The following is a 10,159-nucleotide window of genomic DNA, read 5'->3' on the forward strand; positions in this document are numbered from 1 at the left end:
TGGTTAACCGGGCGACAACCGAGGGCACTCCAGTCACGCAGAGGATATTGTTCCAACAGGTACGGCATATCCACGATGCACCACGCGCATCTGAGACACAGCCTGGGTCGAGCAGCAATGGAACCAGGCGTGATAGACGCCTCCAACACAGACAGGTGGTCGACGGAAGGAGTGGAGTATGCCACCGCCACTATCTTCTTATGCGTGTCATAACTGACTGCCCGCCAACAGACGCCCAAGAGATTCCGCAATGACACGATGTCTCGCGAGACAACCACGAACGAGGGGGAAGATCCAGCAAGAGATTTCAACTTTAGAGGAAATTTAGACAGATCGCGTAGGATGGCGGAGGCAAATCGGGTATGCCACGTGCCACATTTCTCCTCCACCATAACATTCCTGACGCTGTCGACAGCAACGGTACAGCATCTACAGCGGACCTATGAGCGGTGCGCAGGTCCCAGCGGGCTACATCGGACACCTTGCGGGCATCAGCCTTATCCCGACCGTAGACGCCCCCACGCGCCTAAATCCAAGCTCTGGATTGCATATACGTCTTGAAGACGGAGCAGTCGGAGTCATCGATGGCTTCCCTCGGAGAGGAAGGGGCGAGCCGCCTGAGTCAGCCCCAGCTGTAGCATACAACGTTCCAGGGTTCCTCAGTGTGCGAGAGATGAGAGAAGCAATGCGACGGGCCGCGTACCAAGGCGATTCAGACGATAGCGAGAGTGAAGAAGCAAGTGAAGTAGCGACTGCTGGAGAGACAAAGGACTTCTCCTATACCTCGCGTCCTAGCGTTGCACCCAGGAAGCTTCAGGCCACACGAGCCCCAACGTCTGCGGACCGCCCGGTTGTTGCTGGTGGTGCAGGTGTTGCAGCCGGTCGTACCGGACGTAGGGCCGCGAGAACGAGTATCGACTTGGGCATCAACGAGGGTCTCGGCAACGAGGGGCGCTCCAGAAGGGTCACTCCGTTGGTTTGGGGTGAGATCCCTGCTCCTACGCGAACGAGGGACCATCCCGAAGGCGTGCCAACACCTGCTGGTCCGGTGCCAGGCGGGAGACAAGAACCAGGAGGCGCGGTGGGCAATGCAAAGGCAGAGGGATCCTCCCGTATTCCTCACCCAATGGTTACCCCGAGACCCTATGCTAGCGGCACTCCCAGCCGTATGCTTCCGGAGCAAGGCCGCCTGCCTGTCGCGGGTACTGCGAATTCTGCAGCGCAGCGTGCGGGAGACCAGCTTACAGGCATAAGCAACGTCATCCAGGCGCGGGGCAGACACGGTACACAGGTAGAGCAGGCAGGTCCCAGGACTGTGGGGATGACAAACGTCACCAGCAATGACAAGCGCGTCAGAGAAGAAACCGAACAGCCTTCTCCATGCAATGTCCGCAGCCCATCTTCTGCTCCTTACCAGGAAGGCCTCGAGAAGTTTCCTACAGAGCAACAGTATTGCATACAGGTTTCCGGGGATCGCAGCCCTAGCTCCCTCACATCGAAGAGAAACCGGGAGGATGAGAACTATGAGGGACCATACAACCCCACTTATCGCTTCGAGGACAAGCCTCCGGTGCCAGAGCCGCAAACAGGACCGAGAAAGAGACATCGATCCGATAAAGCGCAGGTGACCCCAGACGCGTCGACTCCGTCCGTGACAAGCGGTGAGGAAGACAAAGAAACATAGTGACACAGAGTCGAATTCCGTGGGTATAACTGAAATGACCGAATCTGCATAAGGATTACTGAATTTTGGTCAATAGATGTCTTCCAATGAATCAATCCAATTAACCAACCCTCTCGAGAGATCCACGGCAGCTCCAGGCGCGACCAGGACTGGTGCAAGTACGATCGAGTTTGTGCAGTCAGAGGAAGTTCCGTTCGATCTGACTGTGGACTATCCCTTCCAGACCATCCCTTGGCCTGACATTTATCGGCCATGGGGTGAATGGCCTCCGAGAGAGACATCGGAGCCGTCCGACTTCACTTTTGAGTTTGACTACGACAACTGCACCAGATTAGAACCCGCCTGGGATTCCGATGACGCGTAACAGCGACTGAGTGTAGGCACGTATCTCCGCCCTCCTGTATGCTTCATCTTCCATCATTCTTTCATGACCGCTGCAAATATAATCTAGTAGATTCAGGAGGGGAGAAATACTTGTACTTTGTACCGAGACTGGTAGACGAATTCAGGTTTTTTTCTCTGCGATTTGTCGCACCGTGATGTACCATTCCATTCATATCGAAAACAATCTCCAGCTCCATGAATCTCGTGACAAGATCTTTCGCATAAGGGTGTTGCTAAATGCCCCTGTTACTTATCGGAGAGTTACAGCGACGTCGACCCAGGCGTCCTCTTCGCGAGAGACGGGCCACTGACTGCATCGATAATTCCAGTTCTCCTTTGGACGCAATCGAGTGAGATCACAGACAGAGAGTATGCACTGATTGCAGGTGCACGACAGAGAGCGAGCAGCAGAAAAACAGCCGGCGTCGTAATCCGACGCGTCGACAACGCTCGCGGGTGTGGCTTCGCACGTTCCGCTTGTTTCCGGCGAACGTCAATTGGCCACGATTCTCCTTGGTCTCCAATTCTGACCTGCGCATCTGTGGCCCTGTCTCTAATCCCGTGGCCCGTGGGCTCGTATATAAACGCTCATACTTCTGGATGCTACCTCCAATCGTCTGGCATACGTCAGGCTCATCACAAAGTGAAAGCGTCGAATATCCACTTTGCAGCCACGCTTGTAGCGCAACTTGATGCATAAATTTAAAGGCACGTACATCATAACCATTGCAAGAGGAGAAAAAGGAGGGCTAGCCTTGACTATGGAGACCCTCACGACGACGCCTCGAAGTGCGCTGCTCATTCAATGTGACTGCAAGCATCTGGCGACTCGCGCTTCCTGACAGCGTATTGTACGTCAACGCGGTGCTACGCGACATGCAGACAACGGTGCTATAACAGATAGATATCAGTCTTGATCAGCAATAATGAAGAGGTACTTACTACAGTGGAACAGAGAGATTTGGCTATCGTATGAAATCAACCACAATGTCCGTTATTTACATGTCTCACCTCAAGCCTATCCAGTCGAAGTGATATCCTTCATAGAATCTGGAGTTAAGAGCGAATTGATATGCTATAGTCAAAGCTGCCATGACTCGCGATGCATTCGATTGTGACCCCCACATTCATAGCATGCCAGATGTGGCTCCAGAGACCTCACACGATAGGTCGTGCGGGTGCTGCTGTGGGTATCACCCTAGCATTCGAGATTTATGGTGTGAGCCGTCGGGCGCGCCACCTCTTGTTGCGGTTGTCGCGACCATCATCGGGGGCCATCGATCTGAATCCATGGGTAACTGATTAACCTCTGTTTCAAGCAGTCACCGTTGTGGCACACAGTAAATCTATTAGAGAGGATTCTGCCACTGCTCTGAGACTAGTGAATTCTAGTGACGTGTGGCGCGACTTGGGACAATTTGCGTAAGGGCCGAAAGAACATAACACCCTCTTCGTTACTAGGTGAGATTCCAGACGCAGGAAATCAATTCGAGAAAGCAGAGGATACGACAGGGAGAAGGTACAAGCACTGGCATAGCATGGATAAAAGTATAAGTCAAACTTCCCAGGCCCTAGACACCCCGCGCCACACGAACATCACCGACACCCCCAAATCCAGCATTCAGGTTCACCGCCCCCTCCTCAAGGAAGCGGCTTGGCGCACTAGAATCCAGGGCAGTGAGTCACAGCTAGATGGCACAGAGGATGGCCTGAGAAATACCGCTGGGGAAAGGGTGATGCGTAGCCATCCAGCATCAAAGAGCGGTCAAGAGAAGCTGCATTTGCGGCAACCATCGGACCGATGCGATCCTTAATCAGTGATAAGTGAGAGCGACTCCCGGCGGAGTCTCTCGCCTTGCCCTCTTCACCTCACCGACCTCAACGCCTGCCTATACTTTCACATTGTTCACGTCGTCATGTCTACCACGACAGTGTTCGCCTTTGGCGAACAGACCAGAACAAATCCGATACAGCTAGGCAACTATGCCACTAGGCACGTTATCGATCATCCCAGAGTCGTTGAAGCAACGGTGGTAAATCGACTTACTGCTGGAAAGACCGCGACGCAGACGGGCATCAATGTGACGGTGAGCACGATCTCTTTGCGCCGCGAGCTTTGATGCGTGGATATCTAACTTCAGTTGTTAGTCGAGTTCGACGACTCCTCTAACTACTGACCTCAATGGACATCGTGTCCTAGTGCCACCTGCTCTGGCCGACGACTCTCGTTGCATTGATCCGCACACAGCACGGGCACAGCAAGCATGCCAAGAAGCCATTCCTCCCTTGATGCCTAACTTGCCGCCTCGTCTAAGGAAAGTGAGACCAGGGCGGCGCGAGCGTGCACTTTTGCGCCTCCAACGGCAGGGGGGTATTTGCCATGATCCCGCTGCCTGCCGGCAAGACCCTGCCGCAGGCCATGACACCGTCGACGCACGAATGGGAGCCACCAACGTCCTGTCGCCGCCGGAGAACAAGGCACCAGACGATGACCCGAGTCCCACGCCGGGCGACATGCCCCCTCGCCTGAGGGCAAAGCCAGGGCGACGAGAGCGAGCCCTTCGCCGACTTCAACGAGAAGCGGCGATTCTCCAGGATCCGGCTACCTCACAGCAAGTCGAGGCTACTGGCCCGAAACCAGGCCCTGATGCTACGCTGCCACCGCCGCCGACGACTACTGTAGATGCGTCTTCACCGGTGATGGAGATGGAAAAGGGTGTGGAGGGGACAGAGTGTGTTCAACTGTCGCATGTCCGGCAACCAGCCGAGCTCGTGAGCGCTCAGGGTCGAGCGAACGGCATCCAGAGTTCCGCCGCCTCGCAGCACGACCATCCGTCCATTTCCCCGCCACCGTACGACCCGATCGCTCTGGGACTGGAAGCGGCACAGTTCATCCTGCAACAGCATGGATCGACCCAGTACCCGGCCGCGGCGGCGGCACACGATCAGCCACAATATCCAGTTGCGGCGGAGCAACATCAGTTTGTGGATTGGGCGATCGAGAGGCAGCACGCCGCGTCAGGAGAGGGCGGGTCGATGGCGGTCCGTCTCGACTACGCTGAGGGCGGCTCATTTTCGCGAATGGCCATCCTCACGGACTGGTCCCCGCACTACTGGCAGCCAAGGCCGTTCGCATCTAGCTTGCCTCCCAACGCTGTCAGCCAGGAGGCCGCAGCCGTACCCCTTCGCGTCTTACAGAACAGTGGATATGGCGCCGGCGAGCCCGAGGCGCCGTACGCTTACTCCAGCCCGTGGCCCGTCCCTACGGGTCATCAAGCACCGGAAACAATGGTTCCAGCACCATACGAAGCGCCCGCGAGCACTGCGCTGCCGCAAGGAGGCGCCTTTCCTCCCGAGCCAGCTGAGGCTCCGGATGCTCCCGACCTAACACAATTCCCCGCGGCGCCCGAGCCATGCAGTCTTGCTCTTACCCAGGCCATATATCCGTTTGTTGAATGTCCTGGGCCCTGTCCTGCAAACTGCCCCAGGCGATTGATGTTGTCGCGCGCATACTCTCGCCGTCCCCATGCCCGCTATGGCATGTCGCGCCTTCCCTGTCCAATCCGATTCGATCCTTTTGATGAGGACCTGGATAGCGAAGGGAGGGAGCCGCCGTTTCCGTTGGCAGGACTGGATTATCCCACGTCACCGATTTCTCCAGCAACAGCGACGACCGCATCAGTGTCGACGCCGCGGGGAGCCGCCTTCAATGCCGGCATCAGTCCCTGTTCGTCATGCAAGGGGCTTACGCTAACTGGCGAGGAAGTCATATACTCCACATGTTGCGGAATCAGGTCGCCCGCTGCACACGCTGGTGACAGCGAGGCCGAAGTGACGCTAGGCATCCCAGTCCGGCGCGAGAGAAGGCAAGCTCCGCTCGCTGACGGAGAGCACCCGTCGACGCCCTGGTGGTATCGCGACCAGCGGGAAGCCCATCGGTATCTGGAGCTGCTTGAATACCTCGAGCATCGTGCCATACTGCGCGTAAAGGCTAAGCTGGATAACCTCGAGGAGAGCGACCGTCCCCCGTTGATGCCGCTCTGGATTCATTTCCCCCAGCTCCTTCCCCCGGTCTTCGACGCGCCGCCCGAGAATATGCTGCAGCTCCAGCTCAGCGGGAACTGATACTGACGGCAGAGACGCGGGTGCTAGGATGGTTGAGGAGTCGAAGATGCGTGTGCTGAATAGATAAATGATGAGGGACGGAGGTTGAAATTTCTCGGAGGGTCTCAAGTTGTCTCAGAAGGATACTGTACGAATACGGCTGATGTAAAGTTGATATGGGCCTGTAATCCCCAGTGAATTTTCTGAGTTTTTCATTCTCGCTCCCTGAGGTACGGCCGACACCACCATTGTGACCTCCGCATACTGGGCGCCAATTCTAATGTCCAGGGTGCCAGTAGACGCCCAAAGAAACACGAGGCGGCAAAGACCGAGAGCAACATGAACCAGGAAAGTTCGCGCCACCGACCTTGCTGAATCTCGACGACTGCCATTGCCTCCTTCACCGTTTCGACAGCTAGAATCCGCGCCAGAGAAGGCATCCGCTAGTAAAATCAAAGTGCTGAGACAAGACTTCTGGCAAGCAGTGTCCTCCGACTAGTAACGCTAGTAGGCAGGTTGCAATTTCGACGCCGGACCGTACGGGCCAGAGAGAAACTGCGCATTCATCTCTGGTTAAATTGCAGAGTACGATGCAGCGAAGGTACGCCGGTCAGCTTCCGAGCCACTTCTGAGATGGACTATAGATCGAGGCGATTGATCACAAGGCTGACCACTCTTCGTGAGCACGACACCTTCCGTTAGGTGTGTTCCGGACCTGCAATTGAGCGATCGCTGACTGAGGAAACCTCTTGGACTGCAACAGCGTTCACGTCGACGGCGGATCGATGTTAAGGAACACTTGCGATTTCCGGGCCACCAGACAATCGAACCAGCGCATCCCGCGCGGTCTTTACAGCTCTACCTTGCGGCTTGCCATATACAGAGACAAAAGCGCTGTCGATATCAGATGCAGGAACAGTACCACGGATTTGAAGAATCCTTGGGCGTAGTGGTTCCATGTGCAGACGAGGAGCATGAAAATAGGCAGATACGGTTAAGGTCGCCAGCGATGAGTCCTTCCTACGATGCCGAGTTTATTGACTGAATATGTACCGTTGCATAGGATAGCGGGGCCCCACCTCTGCTATATTGGCAAGACTGTATCATCTGTCGTCCTAGTGTCGATGGTGAAAAACCTTGCTGTCCATGTCCCGAGTCCCAGCGGTTCCGATACCACAGAATGTCTCTTTCGGCAGGAAGCGTGAACGTTCTAGGACGAGTGCACAGGCTGAGACAGTCATCGACGTCCTTGTAGAATTATCGGGGAACTTTCGCAAAAAAACCAGTCATTCCCCCATGTTGCAGTCATGATATCAAGCTGAAGTCTGTGGCGAGCGATGAAGCTGCCGATTTATTGAGGTATGGGTTCGACGAATACGATACCAGCAAGCGTGCGTGAATCCATCGATGGTAAGCAGAGTCATGGCAGCTAGCAGCCACGGTGGCGTTGCCCAAATAAAGTTCCGGCATTGCCACGAAATATCCCGCCATCTCTTGTCGCCGCCGTCGACGAAGTCAGTAACGCCTAGAATTGACTATGTTGGCCCTCGATGATTCAAAGCTTCACTTGGTTGGACTTCTGCATCTCGAATGGACGATCATCTTCTGCGACGGCAAACGACACGGACGGGATGATGCAGCAATCATGCAGTTATTATTCTAAGATCCACACTTGATCTTGAACTTCTAACCATTATTTAGTCTCAATAAACTGAGGATCATGAATTGAAACTGAGAGTCTAGGAGGTTGCTAGTCTTGCAGACGTTTTCACGATCGCATCGAATGGGCGAACTACTGGTCTCAGTGGAAAGTTCGCAGGGAAGAGGCTGTCTTGTTGGGTTTATCCCAGTTGTATCTTGCTTGCTAGACTGTGAGCTCGTTCCTGCCGAAGTCCTTCTGTCATGGCAACTCCGACGCTATGTTTCGCGAGCCTGAACATGATTTCGGTAGACCCCCCGTTGGGGCACAGTCAGTCTGACTCCGGCGGATATATCGCTGCCGCAATCACCGCATGCCTGATACTAGTGATAGTCTTTCTTTCCGCCCGAACATATAAGTAGGTGAATTAATGGATGCGAACCGCACTAGGTACCCATGTTGCTCGTTGACCTCCCTCCCGAGATACTGGACCACATTGCCTGCTCTGTCGACCGCCGCGAGGATCTCCTGTCCTTCGCTCTGACGAGCACGCTGCTATCCTCAGTCATATCCCCCACGCACCTTGAGTACTGCGACATACGGACTCGCGTATTCGCGCCCGCGCTCTGGACGCGTCTGGCTCACCCGGATGACCATACTTTCGAATAATCCCGCCAAACAGGACATAGACTCCCTTTCGACGGAGGAGCGGCTACCAGCCGAGTATCGCAATAGCCCCTTCAGTGTACCTGCCGCGGAACTGGCCACGAACGACCAGCTCTTCCTGAGTCGAAACGCAAAGGAATTATTGAGTCAGTACGAAAATGACCTGATCAAAGCCGTGAAGCTTATGCGGAATCTCCGCCGCTTTCGCTGGTTTCGCCCGAGGCTTCCAGGTAGCGACGGTATCTGGTCCGTGCTCAAATTCTTGGGCTTCGTCGTGGATTTGCACTTCTTGGATACGGACTACGACTGCCCGGTACGCCGTTACCCTTATTATAGGGAGCAGCCCATGCTCACCGCAGCCTTGTTTAGCTGCCGTCCTTCCGGGGCTTGTTATCCCTGAATATCATGACGAATAGGCTTAGCATAGAACCTGGAACACAGGATGTGATGTCGATGCTCAACATGTCTGTTACCGACTATCCTGATCTGACGGTTCGTCTAACTCATAGCCTGGATATTCCTTACTCATGTTTCGTATCAGAGCCTCACCTTCCTCTCCAGCAAATTTCTCGAGTACAGCGCACGCGTCGATGTTTCGCTGAGACGCGCCGCTTGGAAGAATCTCCGCTCTCTCCGCCTTGAAGGGTCGACCTGCACTGCCGAGACGCTGCGCCACTTTCTCAATAATCATCCGACCCTCGAGGAGTTGGCGCTCCCTCCTGAGCTCCCTGGCAAGGAAGGGCGGGCGCTGATGCTCTCCGACGGTGCACTTCCGAACCTCCATACATTAGAGTGTCATGCCCCGACCACGGCTGCAATTCTCGGAAACCCTCGAGCGGTTACGAGCATCCGGAAGATCCGTGGACTCAACCTGGATGGTGAAGCCCCCTGGAAATGGGACTATCTTCCTAATGCAGACGACCCAGACGAACCATATGACGATGACCCCGATCCAGTAACGCTCAAATGGAGGGAAGAGTTAGTGGAGGGCATCAAGACCCATCCATCTATAATGACGATAGAGTGTTGTCACGTGGAGGGCATCTCAAGGCTTACAGAAATCGCTTAAGTAGCCCGCCAGATCACGGAGCTTTCGATTACCGACGGCTCGGAGGTCAGTCCCCAGTACGTGATACAGCCGTCAGACTCATTGACAGAGAGCGACTATCAGGAACTTCCCGCGGAGCAGTGGTTCCAGGCTCTGGCGTGCTTCCCCCACTTGCAGCGCGTCAGATGCACTCCCCTGTTGCCGCAGGACAACAGCGCACTGGGCCCGTTCATGCAAAGGCTGCTGGAGGCGTGCCCGGATCTGCAAATAGTGAGCGATGCAAAGCAGTGATTGTTAAGCAAGGTGGTGGGAGAGGGAATAAAGTGGGTCCTGCGGTGCTTCGACGCCAGCAGCGAGCTGGTCGTTTTGGAATCGTACAGCGAGGTCTATACATGTGTGCTCTGGTCGTTCCGATGATATCATTCACTCCAGCGCTCAAGCCGATGAAATAGCACGAGAACCTGAAAGAGGTGGACGTTCTCTGATGTCTTCGCTCCTGATGCGCTCAGCATCTCACTTGAATACTACACCATAGATTTATTTGAGAGTTGCAAAACGCGCAATATCACGTCGTGGAAGATGTATGATGTCACGTGACGAATGCCACAGTCCTACGCCACTGTCGCAGGCATTG

General features: G+C 55.0%; 3 protein-coding genes across 3 annotated transcripts; all 3 read left to right on the forward strand.

Moving 5' to 3' along the window:
* Positions 1-258: 258 nt before the first annotated feature.
* GLOTRDRAFT_93637 (uncharacterized protein) lies at positions 259-2,048 on the forward strand (the record flags this gene model as incomplete). The annotated part of the gene is made up of 3 exons (XM_007868067.1): positions 259-360; positions 416-1,624; positions 1,761-2,048. 3 exons carry the CDS (start codon positions 259-261, stop codon positions 2,046-2,048), a joined length of 1,599 nt encoding a protein of 532 aa, XP_007866258.1.
* A 1,936-nt stretch (positions 2,049-3,984) lies between these two features.
* Positions 3,985-6,193, forward strand: GLOTRDRAFT_129383 (uncharacterized protein; the record flags this gene model as incomplete). Its single annotated transcript, XM_007868068.1, has 2 exons — positions 3,985-4,155; positions 4,217-6,193. The coding sequence occupies 2 exons, from the start codon at positions 3,985-3,987 to the stop codon at positions 6,191-6,193; spliced, it is 2,148 nt and encodes a 715-aa protein (XP_007866259.1).
* A 2,074-nt stretch (positions 6,194-8,267) lies between these two features.
* On the forward strand, positions 8,268-9,816 carry GLOTRDRAFT_129384 (uncharacterized protein; the record flags this gene model as incomplete). Its single annotated transcript, XM_007868069.1, has 6 exons — positions 8,268-8,420; positions 8,494-8,790; positions 8,847-8,969; positions 9,019-9,510; positions 9,559-9,591; positions 9,649-9,816. 6 exons carry the CDS (start codon positions 8,268-8,270, stop codon positions 9,814-9,816), a joined length of 1,266 nt encoding a protein of 421 aa, XP_007866260.1.
* Positions 9,817-10,159: the final 343 nt, after the last annotated feature.

This window comes from Gloeophyllum trabeum (assembly GCF_000344685.1).
Source record: "Gloeophyllum trabeum ATCC 11539 unplaced genomic scaffold GLOTRscaffold_00007, whole genome shotgun sequence".
Lineage (NCBI taxonomy): Eukaryota > Fungi > Basidiomycota > Agaricomycetes > Gloeophyllales > Gloeophyllaceae > Gloeophyllum > Gloeophyllum trabeum.